Source organism: Rana temporaria, unplaced genomic scaffold (genome assembly GCF_905171775.1).
Source record: "Rana temporaria unplaced genomic scaffold, aRanTem1.1, whole genome shotgun sequence".
In the NCBI taxonomy this organism is placed as follows: Eukaryota; Metazoa; Chordata; class Amphibia; order Anura; family Ranidae; genus Rana; species Rana temporaria.
Window position 1 is genome coordinate 1 of NW_024404584.1, and position 26,827 is coordinate 26,827.

At 45.4% G+C, this 26,827-nt stretch overlaps 1 protein-coding gene across 2 annotated transcripts; it reads right to left on the reverse strand.

Annotated features, from left to right (window-relative positions):
* Nucleotides 1-3,184: 3,184 nt before the first annotated feature.
* Nucleotides 3,185-26,765, reverse strand: LOC120922644. 2 transcript variants are annotated; one of them, XM_040334734.1, is made up of 9 exons: nt 26,542-26,765; nt 15,692-16,018; nt 13,693-13,992; nt 12,394-12,501; nt 10,146-10,220; nt 8,440-8,541; nt 7,898-8,026; nt 5,473-5,742; nt 3,185-4,010 (listed from the first exon to the last, which is right to left on the reverse strand). In XM_040334734.1, exons 1-9 carry the CDS (start codon nt 26,585-26,587, stop codon nt 3,853-3,855), a joined length of 1,515 nt encoding a protein of 504 aa, XP_040190668.1. In that variant the 5' UTR covers nt 26,588-26,765; the 3' UTR covers nt 3,185-3,852. The 2 variants fall into 2 exon arrangements, with proteins under 2 accessions (XP_040190668.1, XP_040190669.1); XM_040334735.1 differs by lacking the exon at nt 12,394-12,501.
* Nucleotides 26,766-26,827: the final 62 nt, after the last annotated feature.

Sequence of the window (26,827 nt, forward strand, 5' to 3'; positions counted from 1 at the left end):
GGGCTGGTGAAATAAATGATAGTAACTGTAAGGCCTAGTACACACGAGAGGATCGATCCGTGGAAACGGTCCGGGGGTCCGTTTCCGTGGATAAATCCTCTGGTGGATTTTGATCTCATGGTTGTACTAACCATGAGATCAAAATCCCACCTGAATTCCCTCCGCGGTGACGTGTCGCGCCGTCGCCGCGATGATGACGCGGCGACGTGCGCGACGCTGTGATATAAGGACTTCCACGCATGCGTCGAATCATTACGACGCATGCGGGGGATGGATTCGGACGGATTGATCCGGTGAGCCTGTACAGACCAGCGGATCAATCCGTTGGACTGGATTCCAGCGGATCGATTTCTTAGCATGTTAAGAAATTTTGATCCGCTGGAAATCCATCGCGGGGAAAAATATCCGCGGAAAAATATCCGCTGGATCGTACACACCAGGGGATCTATCCGCTAAAACCGGTCCGCGGATCAACTCCAGCGGATAGATCCTCTCGTGTGTACGGGGCCTAAGGCCTCGTACACACCACCGAATCTATCCGCTGGAATTGATCCGCGGATCAGTTCCAGCGGATAAATCCGGTCGTCTGTACGGCCTAGCGGATATTTATCCGCGGACATTTCTCGGCCCGATCGATTTCAAGCGGATATAAATTTCTTAGCATGCTAAGAAATTTATCCGCTTGAATCGGGTCCAGCGGATTGATCCGGTGGTCTGTACAGACTCACCGGATCAATCCGTCCACTCCCCTCCCTCGCATGCGTCGTAATGATTCGACGCATGCGTGGAAGTACTTAGCTTCCAGTGTCGCGCACGTCGCCGCGTCATCATCGCGGCGACGGCGCGACACGTCACCGCGGATGAATTCCGCGCGGATTTTGATCCGATGGTGAGTACAAGCCATCGCATCCAAATCCGGAGGAGGAATCTCCGCTGGAAACGGTCCGGCGGACCGTTTCCAGCGGAGATCCCCTCGTGTGTACGGGGCCTAAGAGATGAACTGATGAGGGAAGTAGAAGATTCGGTTGTTAGCTGAAGGCAGGATAGGCCTCACTGAAGAGATGAGTTTTTCAGGGTTAGCCTAAAAGTGGACAGAGTAGGAGACAACCGGACAAATTGGGGTCGTGAGATCCAGAGGATGGGAGAGGCTCTGGATAAGTCCTGGAGACGAGCATGGGAGGAGGAGCGGGGCCTCGCAAATGCGCAGTAGGGTTTCTGGTGTGAAGCCAAAAGGCTACACTGTTTGGGAATCCTTAGCCGGAATGGCGGCAGCCGCACCCGGCAGCTGATGGAAACATCAGCTCCAGGTGCCGACATCGCTGGACTCCAGGACAGGTAAGTGCCCATTTATTAAAAGCCAGCAGCTGCAGTATGTGCTGTTTTTTTATTTATTTTTTGGGGCGGAACACCACTTTAAGGGGGTAAATCCTTCCAGGACTGAAGTGGTTAAAGGATAAGTTCACTGTTTGCAAAAAAATTAATAATATATGCACATCCCATATGGGTAAGCCGATACATTCTGACAGGAAGCGTGAATGAACTACCACGGGGCACACAGCGCCCGTGGTAGTCCGCGTCCTCGTTCACTGTTTCAGGTCCGATTTTAGTCCGAATCTTTGGCTGAATTTGGACCTGAAATGGTCCAGAAGATGCACAGGGCTCCAGTGCAATTTGCTCCAGAGCCGCTCTGGAGATGTGTGAACCGGCTCCATAGAGAGACGGTCACAATCTCCCACCATGTGAATTGGATCTAATTTTCAATAGTGTGAACCCAGCCTTGGTCCTGCACATGAGGTATTTAATTTTTTCTGGAAGCAGAGCACTCATTGGATAAAATGATTATGTCTCATCATGTTAACGCATTAACTGCCTATTAAATCTCCATGTTCATTAACCGGTTACAGACCGGCTCACGCAGATATACTGTGGCAGAATGGCTCTCCTGGACGAAATCCTGTATATATACGGCTTCACCTGGGAGAGCCACCAGAGGGCACGTGAGCGCAGCCAGAGGCGCGCACCTGTGCCCACTGCACAGTTGGGAACCCGATGCGCATTGCCTGCAGCCGCGATCGCCCTGCCGGCCACGCATGATCACGTGCACGAGCGGCAGCACAGGGGTTTGTGTGTGTAAACACACAAATCCCCATGCTGTCTGAGGAGAGATGACAGAGCGTGTGTTTCTACAAAATTTCCTCAGTTTAGTCCGATACGTATTCTTCTCCATATTTTTGGTAAAAAAAAATCACAATAAGCCTTTATTGATTGGTTTGTGCAAAAGTTATAGCGCCTACAAAATAGGGGGTAGTTTTATGGCATTTTTATTATTATTATTTTTTTACTAGTAATGGCGGCGATCTGCGATTTTTATCGTGACTACGACATTATGGCGGACACTTTTGACACATTTTTGGGACTATTGTAATTTTTACAGCGATTACTGTGAAAATGACACTGGCGGTGAAGGGGGTTAACCTGTAGGTGGCGCTGAAGGGGTTAAGTGTGTCCTAGGGAGTGATTCTATGGCTATGAGTGACACGTCACTGATCGTTGCTCCCGATGAGAGGTAGCAGACGATGGGTGACAGGGGCGGACTGACAACTCATGGGGCCCGCGGGCAATAGGAGATTATGGGGCCCCCGGGCAATGGAAGATTATGGGGCCCCAGGCAATAGATTATGGGGCCACACAGTATACACACACAGACACACAGTATACACACACAGTATACACACACACTGAAAAAGGTACTGGAGAGGCGGGGCAGCTATAATCTTGGGATTTTTTTTTTTAAAACACAGATTTTTACATACTGTCCCTGGTTTTACTGAGGCTGGCAACCCTGATGGGGCCCTCTAGTGGCATGGGGCCCTCGGGCAGTGCCCGAGAGCCTAAATGGTCAGTCCGCCCCTGATCAGTGACATGTCACTAGGAAGAACGGGGAGATGTTGTGTTTACACTGACATCTCCTCGTTCTTCAGCTCTGTGACCCGATCGCGGGACACCGGCGGACACGGGGGGGGAATTTCAAGGTGACATAAATATACGTTACTTTGCACAGCCCTGCCATTCTTAACTGGTTAAAATTGTCTGTCTTTTTTTGTTTATAGCGCAAAAAATAAAAACTGCAGAGGTGATTAAATACCACCAAAAGAAAGCTCTATTTGTGGGAAAAAATGACTTCAATTTTGTTTGGGTACAACGTCGCACGACTGCGCAACTGTCAGTTAAAGCGACGCAGTGACGTATCTCAAAAAAATGGTCTTGTCATTGAACAGTCAAATCTTCCAGGGCTGAAGCGGTTAAACATACTCTCAAACTAATTTTATTGCACAAAAACCATAGTATCTCCAAATTTTTCTAGAATGATGTTATTTCTAATGTAGAGCCAGAAGCTGACCCTACAACATGTAATCATAAGGCTGGTTATTGAGCCTGTTTACCTCCTGATACATCCATCCACTGCTGTAATATGTATAGCGGTGGCAGTAAAGAGTGTTTTGCATTGGTACCTGTGCCACATAGTAGTGCACGGCTTCCGAGTCTGTTTTTGACAATAGCTTGCCTAAAACCCAGTCAGAATTTTCAAACAGGTTTTGTCGTCCCCCCCCCCCACCATAGACTTCAATAAAATTTGCTGCTAGGATCGGGTTCACAGAATTTCACATTTTCCAGCAGATCAAACCCGGGCAGATTTTCTCACCCCTGTTTGGGTGATGTGGAAGCCTGGAGGGCACAGTCAGTGTCTTTGTTGTCTCCGTGCAGGAATATTTAAGATTTCATTTCAAAAATTTTCTTAGGTTAGCTACCGATCTGGATTCAGAGTTTTCTTGATTAGAAGGTTCTGTCTTTTTATCTGTGAATTGTTTTGTTACTCGGGGAGACGGCCGAGGCCAGGGAAGTGGAACCGCCTTCAAATGATGTGGTATTTTGATATTCAGGACTCTTTAGAGAATCTCTGCTCCAATTTTTTGTTGCACTTTTAGCTGAATTCTCACCGCCTTGATTTCCTGCAGATAATGGAAACAATCATAAGATAGTAGAGATCAAAATGGTCCAATGACACAGTGTTTCTCAACTCCAGTCCTCAAGGCACCCCAACAGGTCATGTTTTCAGGCTTTCCATTATTTTGCACAGGAGATTTGATCAGTTTCACTGCCTTGTAATTACCACAGCCGTTTTATCTAAGGGAAATCCTGAAAATATGACCTGTTTAGGCGCCTTGAGGACTGGAGTTGAGAAACACTGCAATAACACAATAAAAAGCATGCAAATAAATATATTAATGAGCAACTCAGTGAACCGCTAATGTTTTCCAGGCATCAATGCTACTGTCAGACAGCTCATTCAGTTTTTTTTTAGTTTTTTTTTAATGAGTTTTTAGCTATGATTTAACCTAATAAAAAAGAGTCATGATCATGCTTAGCAAGAGCTGGATGTTCAGTACAGTAAAACCTTGGAATGCGAGCATAATTCGTCCCAGAAACATGCTTGCAATCCAAAGCACTTGTATATCAAAGCATTTTTTTACAGGGTATAAAAGATAGGAGAGACACCTCTAAAGCCGTGTACACACGATCGGATATCTGATGGAATCTAATCCGATGGATTTTTTCGTCGGATATCCGATGAAGCTGACTTTCATCAGTCTTGCCTACACACCATGGGTCAAAAATCCGACGTGTCCAAACGCGGTGACGTAAAACACTACGACGCGCTGAGAAAAATTAAGTTCAATGCTTCCGAGCATGCGTCGACTTGATTCTGAGCATGCATGGATTTTTGACCGATGGATTTCCCCACAGGCGATCGTTATGCTGGTGCTGCAATAATTTAGGGTTCTGTGCCGTCATGTCTTCTTCTGTGTGCGACTCACTTCTTTTTGAGAGGCGATATATACAGGGAAGGACCAACCTCATGTGCAGTCTAGGCATGGGATTGATGCAGTAGTAACCCTCTCTCTACTATGTGATCCATTAGAGTGGTGACCTTTTTTTCCTCAGAAAATAGATGCAGGAACTCAACCATGACCCCACAAATGGCTCTATTATCTCCCCCACACACTGTAGGAGGCTCTGCCCCTTTCACTTACAGGGAGATCATCCAGTGGGGGTGTAATGATATGCATTGCACCCTGGGTACCTTCACCTCCCTTGTCCCCATCCTGCACTCAGTGGGAGCTGCTTAGGAGATCAGATCTGTGGAAGCCATGGGAGGAAAAGCTGTCACTTGTAAACACAGAAGCCAGGCTTTTGTGTTTACAAGAGATAGTGGTGAGCAAGAAGCAGAGGACCTGAGCCAAAGGTGATGGAGTTTCACCAAGTTGCAGCTAAAAAAAAAGTCCTGGGTGTAACCCTTTAATGGGACCACAGGGGGAGCACTTCTAAGAGTAGCAACATTTATAAGTAACAGAGAGGAACAATCATAACAGGCAGTCAATATGCTTTCTGTATTAGATTGTTGATATTTACCAATCGTATGATGCTGTTCTGCTTGTCCTCTGCCTGAGTCTCTGGTGTGCATGTCTATGCTCGGTCTGAGGTCCTTTGTACCCCGTGGGCTGGTAATGTGTGAGTTACTTTGGGTGGCTGCTGGCACTGGCTCCGGACCAGTAACTGATGTCTGGTGGAATGGCGCTAGAAGAACTGTGCTATATACAGGAGCCTGCTCAGTCACAGATTCCTCTGAGCAGCTTTGCTGTCTTTCTGAGAAGAGATCGCTTTTCCCAGTCGGTCCGTGGACTATAAAAAAACAGAACTGTGATGAATATATAGATTCTAAACAGGTGTCCTCAGGCTTTCTCTAAACACTTTATTCAGCGCTTTTCTGAGCTTAAACACTCTTCCTTCAGAAAGAGTGTTTAAAGTACATATTGGTATGCATTAATAAAACTCTGCTGGTAAACAGTAAACTTTTATATATTCCAATTGTGCACTTGGTTGTGTGACTAGAGTTTTTCCTTCAGCAAAAATAAGATCTGCAAATACCTACCTCCCCGTGTTCCCTCACCAGTGGTACCATCTTCTCATCAGCTTCTTTCTGGTGCCGGGTCTCCAGTTGTCTTGATTGTCAGGCAGGAAAATGATGTGAGATACATATTGGCATTCCAGTGGTGGCTACATTTGAAAACTATGTGTTAAAAAGGAGCTATCATATAGACCCCTTTCGCACTCACAGCGCGGCCGCGTTAGCAGTAAAGCGCTGCTAGTTTTAGCGGCGCTTTAGCATCATTTTAGCAGCTCCACGTCCTGTCATGGGAGACGAGACAGATCGTATGTTCCTTGTATATAGGAACAATGATCGGTTTCCTCCTCTCATCAGTCCTCTCCCCCTACAGTTAGAAGCACTCCCTAGGAAACAATTAACCCCTTGATCGCCCCCTAGTGTTAACCCCTTCTCTGCCAGTCACATTTATACAGTAATCAATGCAATTTTTAGCACTGTTCGCTGTCTAATTGTGAATGGTCCCAAAAATGTGTCAAAAGTGTCCAATGTGTTTGCCACAATGTCACAGTCACGATAAAAAATCGCAGATCGCTGCCATTAGTAATAAATAAAAAAATAAATAATAAAAATTACATAAATCCATACCCTATTTTGTAGACGCTATAACTTTTGCGCAAACCAATCAATATACACTTATTGCAACTTTTTACCAAAAATATGTAGAAGAATACATATCAGCCTAAACTGAGGAAAAAAATTGTTTTTTTTTTATTTATTATAGCAGAAAGTACAAAATATTGGCCCAGATTCTCGTATATGGGCGTAAAACTGTGCGAGCGTAACGTGAATCTGATATGTTACGCCGCAAGTTTTACAGGCAAGTGCTTTATTCACACAGAACTTGCCTGTAAAGTTGCGGCTGCGTAGCGTAAATCACCCGGCGCAAGCCCGCCTAATTCAAATTAGCCGGGTAGGGGGCGTGTAGTATTTAAATTAGGCACGTTCCCGCGCCGAACGTACTGCGCATGCGCCGTCCGGAAAATATCCCAGGGTGCATTGCTCCAAATGGCGTCCAGCCCCATTCAAGGACGACTTACGCAAACGACGTCAATTTTAAAAATTTCGACGCGGGAACGACGGCCATACTTAACATTGGTTGCCCCTCATATAGCAGGGGCAACTTTACGCCGCGCAAAACTAACGTAAACTTAGTAACCTCACTGCGTCGACCGCGCGTACATTCGGGAATTCGCGTATTTAGCTAATTTGCATACTCGACGGGGAAAACGACGGAGGCGACACCTAGCAGCAAAAAAAAAAATTGCATTTAAGATCCGACAGCGTAAGAGCCTTATGCCTGTTGGATCTAATGGATATCTATGCGCAACTGATTCTAAGAATCAGTCGCATAGATACGACGGCCCAGATTAGGACTTACGACGGCGTACATGGCGTTGCGCTGTCGTAAGCCCCTTGAGAATCTGGGCCATTGTGTTTTTTTCAAAATTGTCAGTCTTTTTTTGTTTATAGCGCAAAAAAATAAAAACCGCAGAGGAAATCAAATACCACCAAAAGAAATCTCTATTGGGCAGGAAGGGGGTAAAAAGGCCCAGTAAGGAAGTGGTTAATTTATACCTATTAGATTGATCTCCTTATTACTGCTCTTGCAAAATGAACCAATAGTCACTAGCTTACTTTTTTCCTTCTGATTGAATTGTCTTATGCTTTTGATGTAATACTTTATTTGTTTATTTGTTGCTCTACTCGTTACAGTTTTACATTGTCATGTACTCAACCTATTCATAAATCGATATGTTTAGCTTTATTACTATGTGAATATTGTACCACCATCCTTGTATGCACTCAATTTGTCAATCTTTGTTATATTTAAAAAGTAATAAACAAATTTTATGTGAAATTGTTTGGTGCTTTGAATAAATATAATCTTACCTGAGCTGGGTAATGCTGCTTCTGAGGATTCATCGTTTATCTGAGATGTATACTTATGGTTAATTATTTCTGTAACACTCTTAAGATTTTCTTTGCCATGTTGAGTTTTTTTGGGCAGATGGTCTTCTTCTGAGAGCAGACAAGAAAATTCAACACAATTTACATTACTATTGGGGATAACGAAGGAGGAGATTCTCTTAAATATTTGATGTGGATTTGTCGGATTTGCAGAGATCATAACATAGAAGTCCAGAGAGTCATGAATTGTATTAGTTTATCCAGGTTGGAAATGTATATAGATGAATTCTAGCTATGGATATTTTTACATTTATAGTTACATTGGTACAGTTAGGACCCATGCCCAGCGGCCAACCTCCTGTATTCACAATGTAGGAGGGCAGCCACTTGGCACAGGACTCGCAGCCTAGTGGAGATCACTGGAGAAAAGGGTTACTAGAATTACAAAGCCTTAGGTAGATAAAACAGTACTTGCACTCTTGCCTTCAATACAGACCCAATCACAAGCCCCCATACATACTCACCGAACCTTGTTCCTTCTCTGGCGCTGACAACTTTTTTTTGGCTTCTTTCGGGTGTCGGGTCTCCTGCTGCCTTGACCGACTGGGAAGGCAATGGCGTCAATCCTGCAAAAATACATGGGAGTTCATTTATTTTGGCACTGAGGTGTGCTGAGAATGTACACTAGGGCACATTTACAGCTCAAGACTGCAAACAGAAGGGTAAGGTTATTTTATTGCAGAAGAGACACAGCAATTTTTTTCTAGTGTACCCTGCCTCATATCTGGCATATGTTAGATGCCATGAATAAAGCCAGGTTCTGGGATGGTGTAACTTTGTTAGGCATGCACAGGAATTATATCACCAGAGAAGAGCTGCCAAATCTGAATGAAAGGGGCTGAGAAGATGGGGTCTGTGGACAGAGCAGTGATGGAAAGCATTGATCTATTGGCAATGGAGAATGGCAAATACAAGGTGACCCTGCCATAATGTGCATGTATGGGGAGCACAATATTGCATCATGCTTCTGCCTCTGGGGTGACTTGCTTGTGGCTGTCTTGCTGCGCCTCATGGGACTTGTAGTTCTGTAACAGCTGGAGGTCCGCTAATTGCATATCCCTGCCCTAGGCCATGCTACAGTATTGTGTAAAACAGCATGTCCTTGTAATAATTCACAACTTTTCCTGTCCACCTGTGTTTTCAGGATAGACAGCGGAAGCCCCTCATAATGACCCCAACAGGTGTTCAGACTCAGGATTTCACAGCAGAGTGTTCACCAGAAGAGTCCCTGAGAGATAGAAGAGACAGGTAGCTTGAAGTGACACTAAAGGTTATTTTTTTGTTGTTTTTTAAATAACAAACATGTCATACTTACCTTCACTGTGCAGCTCGTTTTGCACAGAGGGGCCCTGAACATCCTCTTCTGGGGTCCCTCGGCGGCTCTCGTGGCTCCTCCCCGCATTAGATAACCCCCCTGGAGAAGAGCTCTCCCGAGGGGGTTACCTTGCGGGCACGCTCCTGAGTCATACACTCGGCGTCAATAGACGGAGAGTGTATGACTTGGCCCTGCCCCCCGGCGCCCGCGTCATTGGATTTGATTGACAGCAGCGGGAGCCAACGGCTGCGCTACTATCAATCTATCCAATCAAAGCCGGTACTCCATGGAGAGGAGGACTCCGGGGACATGTCGAGCAGATGAACAGGCCGAGATAATTTAAAACGGGGGGGGGGGGGGGCTGGGGGGCCAGTGATTGCCAGATGTTTTTTCTCCTTAATGCATAAAGGTGAAAAAAACACGAACCTTTACAACCCCTTTAATGCATAGAATGCATTAAGGTAAAAAACCTTGATGCTTTAGAACCACTGTAACCCTCCAGTAAATGGCAAACCCTCAAATATCAGCTTTGAGTGGACCAACTGTTTATTAAATAACACGGATATTGGTGTTCATTAACTAAATAATATTTTTTTTCATTAATTAAATAATAATTATTTTTTTGTTTTTTTTACTTGGAAAAATGCAAGTGAAGCTTTGTTAAATCATCCAATAGCGTCGGAGGCAAAATCTTGTTCTTTTAAATTCTCTTGCACATGATTGGGCATTCAGAGTGAACACAACATATTCGCTAACCCAAGTGAACATTTTCTACTAATTTAATTGATAAATTTCACGGATAAAATCTTAAATGGCAAACGTGCAAAGTGAAAGTACAAATGTATGTTACGTTACCCGATGGGTTATTTGCCAGTAAACTTTCTTTTTGCTTTTCCAGATTATCTTCATGGTGCTTACCGGTATTTTGACCTTTTTTAATAAAATGAATAAAAATAAATAAATAGGTTGTTAAACTGAACAAACTAAAAATTTTTGGCTTTTAATAATAAACAATCTAGGCCAAAAGCAAATTTAGTTTCTGTGTAATATTATTTATTTATACAATGATAAAAGATGGAGTTTCTGTAAGAATAAAAGCTGATGGCGCAGTTATTCAAGTAAAAAACGTATGCCTTGTACACACAATCGGGTAAAAGCCTGACCGAAAGCACATCGGAATTCCGACGGAATTCCATCGGAGTAATATAGAACATGTTCTATATTTAAACGCCAATGGAATTCATCGGAATTTCTCCGATGGGGCACACACACTGTAGGAATTTCCGATGAAAAAAGTCAGTCTGACTTTTTCCATCGGAAATCCCGATCGTGTGTACAAGGCATTAGAAACAATATGTAGAACCATATGGCAGAAAAACACTTTTTTATGTGTGGCTATGAGCTCCACCCCCATATGAAACCCAATTTGTGAGTGTTCCTATAGGGATGTTCCAACAGAGCCCAGTAGTTACTTCATTAAAGCCATCCACAACTCTGCCCCCCACTACATCACTGACCTAGTCTCAAAATACCAACCTGCTCGTTCTCTTCGTTCTTCTCAAGACCTCCTGCTCTCTAGGCCCCTCATCACCTCCTCCCATGCTCGCCTCCAGGACTTTTCCAGAGCCTCTTCAATCATATGGAACTCCTTACCCCAATCTGTCCATCTATCTCCTACTCTATTAGCTTTTAGACGATCCCTGAAAACCCTTTGCTTCAGAGAAGCCTATACTACCCCCACCTAACAACTGTATTTTCATTTTCTCCACCTGATCACCCCCGACAGCTGTTACATTTTGTTCCACTTGACCCCCCCTTCTAGATTGCAAGCTCTAATGAGCAGGGCTCTCTGATTCCTCCTGTATTGAACTGTATTGTAACTGTACTGTCTGCCCTCATGTTGTAGCACTGCGCAAACTGCTGGCGCCATATAAATCCTGTATAATAATAAATAATAATAATCAGTGGTCATTCAGTGGGATGCCTAACCAGGAGGAAGGCGCTGAGATGATGGCCACAGCAGACAGAGCAGTGATGGCTGTGATCAGCACCGAAGAAGGGCAAATACAGAGGTGAGCCGGCCATAAAGTGCACAACCCTAGGGATGACTTCCCTAGTCCAGTTCTGCTTTATTAGTGGTACACTTGCTAGGCCTGAGCTCTGCCACATGGGAGTGGGGGAAATGTGCAAAGGCTGTGTAAAATTTAACTAAGTCACCATTTTTAAAGGGAGGTGCCATGGCAGTGGATCAGGTAGATGGCGTGAGATAAGATATGTAAATGGAGCCGATACTGCTTCCTGTCTAGGGTTGTCCCCTTTTCTTCAAGTTAAACCCGAACACTTTAGCAGTGCACGGCAATTTTTTTTTAGAGTATAAACTATACATATATTTTGCAATTAAATAACATTTCTAATCATATGAAGTTAATCACAAGAGTCCACCTTTACATTAGAGTCCACAGAGTTCCCCCTTTACATCTAAATCCGCAGAGTTCCCCCTTTACATCTGAATCCACAGATTTCCCTTACACTGTAATGCCGCCTACACACGGTCGTTTTTTGTGATGAAATAAAACGACGTTTTTAAAAACGTCATTTAAAATGATCGTGTGTGGGCTTCACCTAGTTTTTTGTCTTCTAAAAAACGACCAAAAAAAAATTCGAACATGCTTCAATTTTTTATGTCGTTTTTCAAAATGTCGTTTTTTGTGTCAAAAAATGATCGTGTGTAGGCTAAAACGACGTTTAAAATTACGTTTTTAAACCCCCGCATGCTCAGAAGCAAGTTATGACGCGAGCTTGAATGGAACAGAGTACCGTCGTACGTGTTGTACGTAACCGCGCTTTGCAAGAGCATTTTCAGAAAACGATGGTGTGTAGGCAACGTCGTTTTTAAAAATGAAGTTTGAAAAACGTCGTTTTTTTTCATGATAAAAAACAACGTTTTTTTACAAGACAAAAAACGACCGTGTGTACGCGGCATAAGGCGTGACTCTGATGTTAGGGAGAACTCTAACATAAGGGATGCTCTGAAAAGGTAAACTAACCCTTTAAGTAAAATGGATTGTGATTTTGCTTTTGTGAGAGATAAATACTTTCCTACCTTTTTTTCTCTTGACACAAAATATTGCAACACCTGCTATTAATATAAGTATCACAACACCAGCAATCACAGATATAACGATGATGTAGAGTGTAGAGCTCTTTGTATCTGTAGAATATAAAAGATAAAGTACAAATATTAACATAAGAGACCACAAGTTATGTGTTAAAATGATTGCCTTTAAACAGCATTTGTTAGGAATTTAAAGCGGGGGTTCCAACCACAATTAGCATTTTTTAAATGTATGTCCTTTCATCAATCTTTGTGGTGCTATAAATACGGTCACTTACTAGGTTAAAATCCGCCGCTGCTCCGCATAGTTATTCAGATAAAAGACTTTATAAAATATTGTCCAGATCGTTGTCATTTTGCTTGTGGGCATTGTGAAGCCCACAAGCACTTACTTCCGGGAATCCGATCGTGAATAATGGTCGCCGCCTGTCCTGCCCCATTCTCGCGCATGCGCATTGCAGCAGCGCTGTCAAGCACTCGGGTTGCCATCACAACGGGCCTCATCGTCTGACGTGCCCGCCGTTGTGATGGCAACCAACAACAACAATGTAATGTAACAGTGTAAAAAGCCGAAATCGCGGCACTTCCTTTTTCGAAGTCCCGCGATTCCAGCGCTAGGGGTAGCGCACTGCATTCTGGGAAATGATGACACACATTTCCCAGGAGCATTAGCGTGCTGAGGAGCCGAGGGAGATGACGTCAGAAGCCTAGGTGATTCCGAAGGCAGGTTTCTTGGGACCACATAGCAACAGGCATTTCCAGGTGAGTAAAAAAAAAATGTTTTAATTTTTTTTTTAGGTCTAATGAGCACAATAATGAAAATTTTTTTTTTTGATGGGAACTCCACTTTAAATTGCCATACTTCTTGATTTTTAAAGGCTAAGTTCACCTTTTTTTTCCCTTTTTCTAAAATCCAGCTCCCTTATGTACCAATATAAAATTAATGTACCTTGGTTGATTTTGAAAACAAGGCCTCTCCTCATCAATGGCTATATTTTTCAGACCACTTCAGAAACCTTCTGGTTTACAGACACAGACAGACCAGGCACTAATACACAGGAAGGAATTTACCAGCTGACCTCATTAGCACACCTTCACCCATCAACAAAGTTTTCACAGCACCCCCCCTGGCATTCTGCCCATGTGTGCATTTGCCTGACTTCCCCAGTGTCTCTTCAGACGAGCTCATGCTGCATGCAAACGGTCTGTTTGTGTCCTTGTAGGTTAAACCACATACAGACTACACAGTTCTGTCTATGTCAGATTTAAGAAAAATAATAATATTACCCCCATACACCAGTTGGAAGTCTTCCTGGAGAGGTGCAGTAAGAGACTCGTGTTGGATTCTACAGGAGAAGATCCGCTTCCTGTCCTCCTCAGTGGGTGTTATTGTTACTGAGCTCTTCACACTGTACATCCCACCCGGGTCTCTCTGAGGTCTCTCCAATGTAATATTGTTCAGTATTATTCCATCCCGAAGCCATTTAATGTCGATGTCCACCGGGTAGAATCCAGAAACGGCACAGCTCAGGATATTCTCTTTAGATTGAATAATGTTTTTATCTGGTATGTTAATCCTTGGAGGGGCTGTAACAAAATCCATGTTAGATCAAGACAAGCATACAGTATAAGAGTTTGCTACAAAGTCGAGTTTTTAAGCTTTTAAAGAATAGTTTTGAAAGTTGAGACTTTCTGATTTCTGGAGCTCATGGACTAGCTTTGTGAGTTAGGTGCAGCGTGGTGTGGTGGACAGCGAACACACAGAGTCCAATTTAGGCAATAGCGATATATTGTAGAAAGGTTCAACACAACCCAGGTAGGCATATTACCTGGAGCCACTTACATAACAGCGTTCTGTTGAACTGAAGATGCCAACAGCATCTGCAACAAGGAGCAAAATATGTCCTGGCCAGTCCACACCTAAAGCAAGGTAGTCCCTGCACTGTCCCTACTCCTCTGGAGTATTTCCCTATCTCTATGCACTGTCCATGACAGGCAGGGAATCTGTCCATACACTAACCACTCCCAAAAAGCACGCCAAACTCAGGAGCTGGAGACCTAAATAGACTCTGTCTGACCCAAAATGGCCCCTAAAGCCACATGTGGTGCCAGCGTCGAGTGAAACAGCTGTCTCCTTGTTATCACAGGACATCAGTGAGGAACCAAGTTCCTCACAACTTCCTTCCCCTTTTGCATTGCTGCTTCGGACTGCACCTTTCTACACCCTAAAGTGGAAGAAAGCCTAACTATATCTCTTCCTAAAAATGTTCTCTTCCTCTCTTTCTACCTTTCCTGTATAAAAAAGATCATTCCTTTTAATCTGCTCCGGTCATAAGGATTGGGTGCCACCCTTTCCTGCCAAGGAATATTCTACTAGATCTGTGAGTGCCTCTTGTGTTTTTTTTGGCATCAGGCAACTGTTTCCCAAGTTTTCAGGCCTGCCAACTAGTCTTCTGTTCCTGCATTCTCTATGCTAGCACTTTGATGTGCTGCCAGACCCTCAATTAGAGTGCTTTTAGATGTCCCAATTGTCTCTGAATCTTGTGTCCCTCAACGTTTGAGAAAGAAAATTGGATTTTAGCATTCACTGTAAAATAATTTTCTTGGAGTTTATTGAAGAACACAGATCCTACCCCCCTGTGTTTATAGTCTTGCTCTCAAGACAGAAGCATGCTGGGAGTTGGTTACTATTTTTTTGTTTGCCAGTGTCCAGATCCTGTAGGCGCCCGCATAACCCAATCGTCTTAGAATCCTGTGTCTCTAAATGTACTGCAAGAAAACCATTTTGTGGTGAGTAAAGAACCTAATTTATGAAAGTAAAGTCAATTACCATCTGGAATTGTTTTGTTAGTGGTTATTGCCAACAATGACAACATAGTGACACAGTTACATAGCTAGTCAGGTTGAAAAAAGACCATCTGGTTCAACCATAAAAAAATTAAAAATATCATACAATCCCATATACCCAATTCTATACCCGCAGTTGATCCAGAGGAAGGCGGAAAAAAAAAACAACAGAGCATACTCCAATTTGCTACAGCAGGGAAAAAAATTCCTTCCTGATCCCCCAAGAGGCAATCAGATTTTCCCGGGATCAGCTTTACTTATAAAAATTAGTACTCAGTTATATTCTGTACATTTAGGAAAGTATCCAGATGGTGTGGTGTACTTATTTGTTTAGGTAAGTCGAGGTAAAAAGGTTGGGTTATGGTTTTCAGGTGGGCAGACAGGACATCAGCTATACACCAGTTAAGAGAAACTCTGATGTGATAGGGGGGAGACTTACCATAGACATCCAGTCTGATCTCTTTTCCCTTCTCCCCTGGGATTTGAGCCATAGAACACTTGTAAAGTCCACCATCCGATATAGATACACCAGACATGTACAAATCGGCAATTCCGTCTTTTATTGTATCTTGATCTATCGATAGTCTGGAATTAAGGGCCCCTGGGTTATTTGGATACCTGAAGATTTCCTTTTCTTGAAATTGCCATAGGACTGAGAAAGTTCTTTGTGCTGCTGGGACAGCATTGACATTAAACTTGCAAGGAATAGTTGTATTTGATCCCATTCTAGCTGAATGGGTGAAAAGTACGTACCCCAGAGCAGCACCTGCAAATCATATATTCAATGGATGTAATTAAAGCAAGGATTTATTTGCTATAAATTATTTATGTTTACAGCAAAAAATGTATAGTTGTGTCATGCTACCCCTTACTCCTCACTTATTTACTATGTGATTTTGTCAGGTTTCACAAGGCTCACCAGTCCCAACTCTGGTGTAGGCACTTACAGCAGCGGGTCTCTCAACTCTGGTCCTCAGGCACAGCAAGTGACCCCTCTGGCTCAGGCTCTATGGGTGCTCTCAAGGGCTCATTCTTTCACAGGCTTTGACAGACGCCACAGCAGCTCTGCTCACTCAAGGTCCCAACTGCAAAATGACCCCTCTCTCTCCATGAATGCCTGCGATAAGTATCCTGCTCTCTACTCCATGTGCAGGGATTGTGGGTGCTCTAGTTCTGCAGCCATCCAGTTGTATTGTACAGTGCCCCTTTTAGCCATCCAGTTGTATTGTACAGTGCCCCTTTAAGCTATCCAGTTGTATTGTGCAGTGCCCCTTTAAGCTATCCAGTTGTATTGTACAGTGCCCCTTTAAGACTACCTTTCCTATGAATCCATGAGGCCGCAGTAGTGGGTATCTGCTGCCTGTTGTCAATTGGCTGACTGCCTCTGCCAGGAGAAAGGAGGTTGGGGTACAATGAGCAGGGAATTACACAGAGCCTTGTAGGACCTGACTTCAGAGGACTGCAGACTGCCTAGTGATCTGGATCGGGTGTCTGTACCAGAAGGGGTGAACTGAACATCCATGCTCATGTCAACACTGACACAGTTAATGCAGGAGAGACTCCCCCTTGTTTAGCAGCCCACTAGCTATCTGCTGTACACCCTTAAACGGTACACTACATGTGCACCAAGCACAGAAAGGCCCCAATGTAAGCCGGCCAACGTTTACAGTTAGGCACCAGGTACTCTCAGGCACCTTCAGGGGTACTCCTTTAGCAGTAATGTATATGCCAAACTGCTAATGGGGGTATGAATAGTGTGCACACAAGGACAATTTTTTTTTTAAACAGTTGACGCTAATACTTTAACCCTGTTGCAATGCTTATAACTTAGTTGAACCTTACTATAGTTAAATTTACTGTCTGCTTATAGGTCAGCATTCATTTACCTAGTACGGTATCCTAGAATCTGTTTATTTGCCTGTTAAATGATGTGTGCATTGTTAACTCCATTTCTTAAAGCAGAGGTCCGCCATATTTTTTTCTTTTAAAAGTCAGCAGCTACAAATACTGCAGCTGCTGACTTTTAAAATAAGGACACTTACCTGTCCAGCGTGCCCGCAATGTCGGCACCCGAAGCTGATCTCTCCTTTGGCTCTCGGATGCTACTGCCGCCATCTTCGGTAAGGGAATTTGGAAGTGAAGCCATGCAGCTTCACTTGCTGGTTCCCTACTGCGCATACGCGACTCGCGCTGAGCAATGCCACTGGTTCCTGCTGTCTTCTGGGACCCGTGTGTCTTCCAGAAGACAGCGGGGGGGGGGGCTCCAGACGTGGCGTAGACCCCCGCAGATAATGCCGGGATCTATGCCCGGAAGTGGGTGCAAATACCTGTCTTAGACAGGTATCTGCTCCCCCCTCCCCCGAAAGGTGCCAAATGTGACAACGGAGGGGGGGAGGAATCCGGACAGCGGAGGTTCCATTTGTGTGTGGACCTCCGCTTTAAATACATTCATAAAATCTACCACCAGTTGCTTGGCCTATCTCTGTGTCAGTGGGAACTGAGCAGCTTTAAAAATTGTGGCTGAACAGAGAACCCATCATCACCTGTAGATTCTGCAGGGATAAGCACTACATTGGCATACATGGATTTGGCCTATGATCCCTGAATAAACCTGCCAGGCTGCTGGCTAACTTCACACTGCTGTATCTCCTGCAGTATTTGAATTCTTGTAGCAAAGCCCCAGTCTGCACTCTTTGGGCCAAATTCTCAAAAGAGATACGCAGACTTAACTCCATTTTTCTAATTTTACACGGCGCGTATATTTGCGCGTGATCGTCAAAACGACTTAAGCAAACATTTCCGTATTTTCAGCCGTACTTAAATTAGTTACACCTGCGCATTCCCGGGCGCAAATTACGCTAGGCTCGCCGCTGTTTTTGATAGGCAAAGATGCAAATGAGGGAGTTAGGGCGATTCTCAGAATTAAGTGTGTGTGCCGTATTTTCCGCCCTGTGCGCACCTGTTAGTTTTTCTGACTAAATTTCCACATTATAAAACCAGCCCTAATTTTACACATGCTGTGGAAGGGTTTGCAGAAGGAAGTGACTAGAGGTTACAGCTCTAGTTGTGAAGGTTGTTGTTTAAAAATGACAGGACCAGCAATGATTTTGACGGCACTTGCTGCCTTACAGGCACAAAGGAGGAGGAGGGCACAGAGGAGGAGGATGAGGGCACAGGCGCGTGTTTATCGGCCACGCCGTGATATTTGGCAAATGCCAGCTTATGAGGTCATGGGCAACTACCGATTTGATAGGGAGGCCATCCTGGAGATCACCCAACTCCTTCATGAGGATCTAATCGCCCCAACCCTACGTTCCCATGCCCTGACACCTCTTGAAAAAGTGATGGCAACCCTCCATTTTTTATCGAGTGGCTCATTCCAGCGAGCATCTGGAGGTGTGGCTGGGATGGTGCAGTCAACCATGAGTAAATGTCTACATCAGGTGGTCCCTGCCATACTGCGGCGCATGAGCCACCAGTTTGTCATGCCCACCCAGGAGGACCAGCGTGTGCAAGCAATGACAGACTTTTACAATATTGCTGGCTTTCCTAAGACCATCGGGGCGATTGACTGCACCCATGTGGCACTCCAGCCCCCCCATGATACTGAACACCTGTTCAGAAACAGGAAAGGCTGGCATTCGATCAATGTCCAGATGATCGTAGATGCACATGGCCTCATCTGGCACGTTTGTGCCAAGTTTCCCGGCTCGTGCCATGATAGTTTCATCCTAAGGCAGACCAAGATCTACAGAGACTTTGAGATGAACGTGTATGGAGACAGCTGGCTGATTGGTGAGTGACATTGGTGTCAGGTATGCCCCCCCCATGATGCAGACATCACAAGGGGCACATGCATGACTAATATCCTCCTGTCTTTTCCCTTACAGGTGACTCAGGATATGCATTGGGACCCCACCTGATGACCCCCTTTAGGAACCCCCAAACACCCGGAGAACGAAAATTCAATGAGGTGCACATCCAGACCCGGGCTATAGTAGAGCGGACTTTTGGCATGCTAAAGTCAAGATTCAGATGCCTGGACAAGACTGGGGGTACACTATTGTATTCCCCAGACTTTGTATGCAAAATTATTGGGGCATGTTGCATACTGCACAATTTTGCATTAAGAAGGGGCATGCATGTGGAGATATCTCCTGACCTAACCCCCCCACCCAGGCAATCCCCCCCCCCCCCAAACCCCTCTACCCGGTCTGCTGAGGGCCAGGCAATCAGGAGACAACTGTGTGAAGGCATCTTTGCCCAGTAAATGCATCCTAATTATATTTTTGTTTTTGATTTGCCAAGACCAAATCACAGAGATTATGTGACCTTTAAATCTTTATTTTGCTAAATAAATGCACATTACTTATATGCCAAAGAGAATGTTTATTTTTATTTACAAAACGCACATTAATTATCTCACAATGAGAATGCATGAATGCACGTCACTGTGGTCCCTAGCACAGACACATCACATGCACATCGAATTGGATTAGATCCAAGTATAAGGCCCCCCCCCCCTTTGGTACTTGGGAGCAGTAACGCCCCGCCACGGCTCCAATTATGTCACTGTGCATTCATACACCATTCAGGAACCTAGGATGACTTCTCCCTGGTCCTGGGGATCCCTACTCCACCAAAACTGAGGGTGACACCCTTATGTTTTCAGGAATGCCATCCCCCCACATTCACACATCATTCACACACATAAACCAAATCATAAGTACAGTGTAAAAAAAAAAAAAAAAAGTACCCCTGCAAATTAGGGATGTTGCCGAGTGCTCCTTCTGGGCTGCCCACGGGCACGGGGACGGGCACGGGGACGGCCACGGGGACGGCCACGGCCGACTGGGGGATCTTCACGGGGGGGGGGTCTGTGCAGGGGAGGGAGTATTTTCAGGGGGGGGGACTGTGCAGGGGAGGGAGTATTTTCAGGGGGGGGGGAGTGTGCAGGGGAGGAAGCAGCCTCCCCTGGTGTCTGTCCTCCTGCTGGCCTTCCCTCCAAGGCAACGGCTATCCTTGTCAGACAGGAAGTTATGTCAGCCGTATTGGCCTGCACAGCCCGGGTATTGGCCTGCACAGCCTGGGTGAGGGCAGTCACCTCCTGGGCCACACCTGTTGTGGCGTTCCTCAGGTCCCACAAACAGGTGATGACCCCCACGGAGTTGGTGGCCACGTCACCCAGTGACTCCCTCATTGCACCCAGGCTGCGCTCCACCTTGCTCATAGTTTTTTGTATTGCAGACAGACTGCGGGTCTGCCGGACATTGTCCCTCAACAGACTGACCGGCAGACGCACCAACCCCCCCCTGTTTTCAGGGGTCGGCATCCTACTTGCCCCTGAGGCTTGTGGCCTTGGAGGAGGAGTTGGAGTGAGCCATGGGTGCTGCTGCATGTTGGAGGAGGGTTGGAAGGGGCGACCCATGATGGTGGCCTGACTTCTGGGCGCCTGTGGGGTTCCCTCAGGGGATGATTCAAAGGTCATATCTTGACCCATCATTATTTCCTGCCCAATCAGAATATTGTCATCTTCCTCCCCCTCATCCTCCTCCCACTCAACATCCAAATTAGGGGAGTTGTGGGCACTCCCCTCCCATGGCGAATCCTGCCCTTCTTGGGACTCTGCATGAGCCTGTCTTGGGGGTGGTGCAGCAGCCTGCCCTGATGGGCCTGCAACCTCCTGACCTGATGGGCCAGCAACCTCCTGACCTGATGGGGCTGCCACCTCCTGGGCTGATGGGGCTGCCACCTCCTGGGCTGATGGGGCTGCCACCTCCTGGGCTGATGGGGCTGCCACCTCCTGGGCTGATGGGGCTGCCACCTCCTGGGCTGATGGGGCTGCCACCTCCTGGGCTGATGGGGCTGCAACCTCCTGGCCATCTGGGGAGGACACAAAACAATCACAGGTTGTTGGATCCATACACTTGGCACATCTTCCCTTCCCCCACCCACACATGCTAATCACCAGATAGAAATTCCCAAAAATTACCTGTCCTCATAAGAGGATCATTGTCAAAGCCAGGCAGGCCCACCACCTGCTGTGGGTGGAAACACTGGGCCACTGCCCATTCCTCCTCACTCATCCTGACTGGGCAGGGTCCCCCTCCTCCAGTGCCCCTGGTATGGGCATGCAGCGTTGCCAGCTTGTTCCGGGACACGCTCCTCAAGTCATTTTTTTTTTTTTGAACTCCAGCGATGGTCCTGGTCTCCCCCCCCCCCCGCCGCATTGATCCGATCGGTGATCTTTTGAAGGATCTCCTTCCTCCTGGCCGGGGTGGTGGTGTGGCTCTCAGGGCCATGGAGAAATCGCCCAAATTTAATGACGCCCTGAGCAAGTATATGCTTCTCTGCCGGTGTAAAATTTAGCTTCCTGCGCTTGGGAGCCATGACAGACAACACCCAGCAACAGGGAACTCACCCAAAAAACAAACAACAATACACACACACACCAAAGAAAATACAAACAAGCCAAAATAAAAAATAGACAGACAGCTACTATTAACCACTTAAGCCCCGGACCAATATGCAGCCTAAAGACCCAAGGTGTTTTTACAGTTCGGGACTGCGTCGCTTTAACAGACAATTGCGCGGTCGTGCGACGTGGCTCCCAAACAAAATTGGCGTCCTTTTTTTCCCACAAATAGAGCTTTCTTTTGGTGGTATTTGATCACATCTGCGGTTTTTAGTTTTTGCGCTATAAACAAAAATAGAGCGACAATTTTGAAAAAAAAGCAATATTTTTTACTTTTTGCTGTAATAAATATCCCCCAAAAACATATATAAAAACATTTTTTTTCCTCAGTTTAGGCCGATACGTATTCTTCTACCTATTTTTAGTAAAAAAAATCGCAATAAGCGTTTATCGATTGGTTTGCGCAAAATTTATAGTGTTTACAAAATAGGGGATAGTTTTATTGCATTTTTATTTTTTATTTTTTTTTTACTACTAATGGCGGCGATCAGCAATTTTTTTCGTGACTGCGACATTATGGCGGACACTTCGGACAATTTTGACACATTTTTGGGACCATTGTCATTTTCACAGCAAAAAATGCATTTAAATTGCATTCTTTATTGTGAAAATGACAGTTGCAGTTTGGGAGTTAACCACAGGGGGCGCTGTAGGAGTTAGGGTGCACCTAGTATGTGTTTACAACTGTTTGGGGGTGTGGCTGTAGGAATGACGTCATCGATCGTGTCTTCCCTATAAAGGGGATGACGCGATCGATGCGCCGCCATAGTGAAGGACGGGGAAGCCGTGTTTACACACGGCTCTCCTCGTTCTTCAGCTCCGGGGAGCGATCGCGACGGAGCGGCTATAAACAAATAGCCGCGCCGTGGTCCCGGATCGCTCCCCGAGCGGACCCGACCGCCGCATGTAGCGGGGGGGGTCCCGATCGGACCCCCCACCCGCTAATAGGCGAGGACGTACCTATACGCCCATGTGCCTGTACGTGCCATATTGTGGACGTATATGTACATGCGGTGGTCGGGAACTGGTTAATTCGAAAACAAACAGGCAAAAAAGGAAAACAAAAAATATAAACAAAACCCAAAAGAAAATATTAAGAAAAACAAACAGGCAAACAATCAAAACAAAAAACAAATTAGCAAAAACAAACACCAACTATACCCTCCAACTCCACAAACACTTTTCTCACAAAACAATCTTACCAACAAACACTGACAAACGTTCAAAGCAGAAGCAACTTGCTTTAGGAAGGGAACACAGGGAAATACTTTTGCAATTGAAGTGTGTTTGACTGGGGCTATTTATACACAGGGCGATCTTCAAACTAAGTACGCTTGGCCTTTTACCTATCTCACTGATTGCGCTGACCAAAGTTCTGCACATGCGCATTGAGGTCCAGATTCGTGCGCGCATGCGCAGTACGGCCGGCACTTCATTTGCATGGGGTCACGGCTCATTACAATGAAGCACGCCCACTTCATTCCCACTTGCCATAACCACGCCTTAGGCATTGAAACTTAAGTTAAGGATGGCGCAGTTTTGTGCGCAAATGCACTGAGAATACGGTAGTTACGACACCAACTTAGGGCGCCGTAACTTAAATGACATAAGTTAGATAATCCTAAATTTACACATGGTTTTGAGAATTTGGCCCCTTGTCCCCAGTAATTCTGGGTCCAGCTCTTCTTTTTAAAATTGTCCTGCTGCTGATCAATTCTACACGGCTCTGTCAACCATGCTCTCTTAATTAATGTAGTAAAACCCCTAATACATTTCAATCAGCAGCGGCTGTTTCAGGTTGCTTTGCAGGCGCTATTTTTTGTGTTATAGCGCCTGCAAAGTGACCCAGTGTGAAAGGGGTCCTAATGTTTAATGTTTAAGTCCTCATGCACACTCTAATCACCACATGTGGTGCATATTTGCCCAGTTGGGGCCCCTGATATTTCACCAAAAAAAAAAAAAAAATAATAATAATTTCTGCTAAAATATTGTAAAGAAACGTAAAGTAAAATAAATTGTAAAAAATACCCTACTGACACCAATCTCTGCCCTTATGACATCATCCACTGTTCTACTGACACCCTCAGTATATATACACACCTTGGCCCAGATTCACAGAGAGCGGGTGCACATTACGCCGCCGTAGCGCAAATCAATGTACGCTACGCCGATGCAGCACAGAGAGGCGAGCATGGAATTCAGGAAACCAGTGCTCCCAAAGCTGCGTCGGCGTGGCGTAGGTTTCGAAGGCGCAGGCAGGCGTAGGTGGAAGGGGGCTTGCCCCATGCAAACCCATGCAAATGAGGCGTGACCCCATGCAAATGATGGTTTGAGAGCCAGACAAGTACGTTTATGAACTGCGCATGCGTCGTGACGTGGACGCATCCCTGTGCGCATGCTCACAACCACGTCGGAACAACTGCCTAAGATACGCCGGATCACTGCGTACGCCATCAACGTAACCTACGCCCATCCAGACACACGTCCAATGTAAAATCCGCCGGCTTGGCCGACTTGTGTTCCCTGATGCAGACCTTTGCATGTCTGCTGCTGGGTTACACCTCCTTTATGGGGCTTAACCTTACGCCGGACATTCAACTTATGCGCACCTTCCGTAGCCTGCGTCGGGCGTGCGAGGGTTTGTGAATCGCCGTATTTTCCTCATTTGCATATTTCAATGGCTAATCAATGGCAGCGCCACCATGCGTCCAGCGTAAATGTGCGCCCACCCTACGCCGGCGTATGCAAGTTACGTCGGCAGGATGAAACCTGTTTTTAGGCGTATCTTAGTTTGTGGGTCCGGCGCACAGATACGATGGCGCACATTTGCACTTACGTCGGCGTAACTTGATATACGTCAGCGTAAGTGCTTTGTGAATCCGGGCCATACAGTATGTGTTTGAGCTTTGGGTGCACAGCACACCTATGATACTAATCATGTGCAATATACTGGAGCAGGGGTCTCCAAACTGCAGCCCGAGGGCCAGATGTGGCCCTTTGCTAGCCTCTATCCAGCCCTTGGAGCATATTCCTCCCACTGACACCAACAAGGGGGCACTATTTCTTCCACTGATACCTTACTAATGATGGTATACTATTCCTCTTACTAATAGGGGCACTACTATTCCTCCTACTGACCACCAACGTTGAGCCCATAATTATTCTCATTGATGCTGGGCTCAGGACAATGTCTGCCCCCACTGGCCACAATCTGGCCCTCCTTAAGGCTGAAGGACAATAAAATGGCCCTTGGTTTGAAAAGTTTGGAGACCCTTGTACTGGAGGATCAAAGTCAAACAATTTACAACATGTAGTAGACTTTAGTCAAATTAATACACGGTGTGCACACATGTTATAAACCATTTACTGCAGTGTATAATCATTAACCACTTACAGAGCGCCCATCGTCGTTATAAGTCACTACTTTGAAGAGGAATACCGTTGTAAGAGGACCTGTCATGCTTTGTTCTATTACAAGGGATGTTTACATTTCTTGTAATAGGAATAAAAGTGACCCGATTTTCTTTTTTAATAAAAGGTCAAATAAATAAGAAAACATTTTTTTTAAATGTGCCCCATCCCACCGAGCTCGCGTGCAGAAGCGAATGCATAGGTGAGTAGCGCCCGCATATGAAAACGGTGTTTAAACCACACATGTGAGGTATCGCCGCGATTGTTAGAGCGAGAGAAATAATTCTAGCCCTAGACCTCCTCTGTAACTCAAGACATTTTTAAACGTCGCCTATGGAGATTTTTAAGGGTAAAAGTTTGTCGGCATTCCACGAGCGGGCGCAATTTTGAATTCTGACATGTTGGGTATCAATTCACTCGGCTTAACATTATCTTTCATAATATAAAAAAAAAATTGGGCTAACTTTACTGTTGTCTTATTTTTTTGTGAATTTTTGCCCAAAAAAGGCCGCTGCGCAAATACGGTGTGACAAAAAGTATTGCAACGACCGCTATTTTATTCTCTAACTTGTAAACACCAAATCTCAGAAAGAGCTCGGTCCTTAAAGCGGAGTTCCACCCAAAAACGGAACTTCCGCTTTTCGGAACCCTCCCCCTCTCCGGTGTCACATTTGGCACCTTTCAGGGGGGAGGGGGGTGCAGATTCCTGTATAATACAGGTATTTGCACCCACCTCCGGGCATAGACCGCCACTTTCCCTTCCTCCCCGCTGTCTTTTGGGAAACACACAGGTCCCAGAAGACAGCGGGGACCACTGAGGACGCGCAGTGCAACTCGCGCATGCGCAGTAGGGAACCGGGAAGTGAAGCTGCAATGCCGAGGATGGCGGCGGGGGCAGCCGAGAGACCAGCGATTGATTGGCTTTGGCTGCTGACATCGCGGGCACCCTGGACAGGTAAGTGTCCATTTATTAAAAGTCAGCAGCTGCAATATTTGTAGCTGCTGACTTTTAATATATTTTTTTTTAGGCGGACCTCCGCTTTAAGTGGTCAAAACAATGTAATTTTCCCCCTTTAAAATATGAACTGTGGGGGGGAAACATACAGTGAGTTTGCTGCCCCCCCCCCCAAATATGGAGCACCGGCCGCCACTGTGCCAGCTACAGACTTTACATTTTTGCTGGGGGGCTCCTCTTTAAGGAAACACATCAGCCATACAATAAAGTCTTATAACCAAGGACTAATGAAGGGAATTTATGCATTTTTTGCCGACACTTACCACAAATCTCCTAATAACTCCCCCCTCCCTTTGTGTGAGAGTGGGGCACCTACCTCAGTCTGTCACTGCTGTGTTGTTGTTGATTGTCTTATACGTTACAAGAAATGTAAATAAATAAAACTTACCTGGTTGTTGCAATAAAAGCAGCCATAATATTCCCAGAGAAGACATTTCTTTCCTAGGAGGGTGAAGATTTTCTTCTCATTATCACGCCTTTCCTCTCTTAGCTGACTCAGCAGTTTGTGCTCTTTTTCCAAATTTAGAAATCTAAATCTATATTAAAACTCCAGTAAAAACAGCTTGTAAAAAAATCTGTGTTCTCTTTCCCGATAAAAGGACGAAACTAGCTTCTTTCACTTTCGTTTTCTAAATCCTCCCCCCCCCCCCCCCCCCCAGCTCTTCTGCACTGAG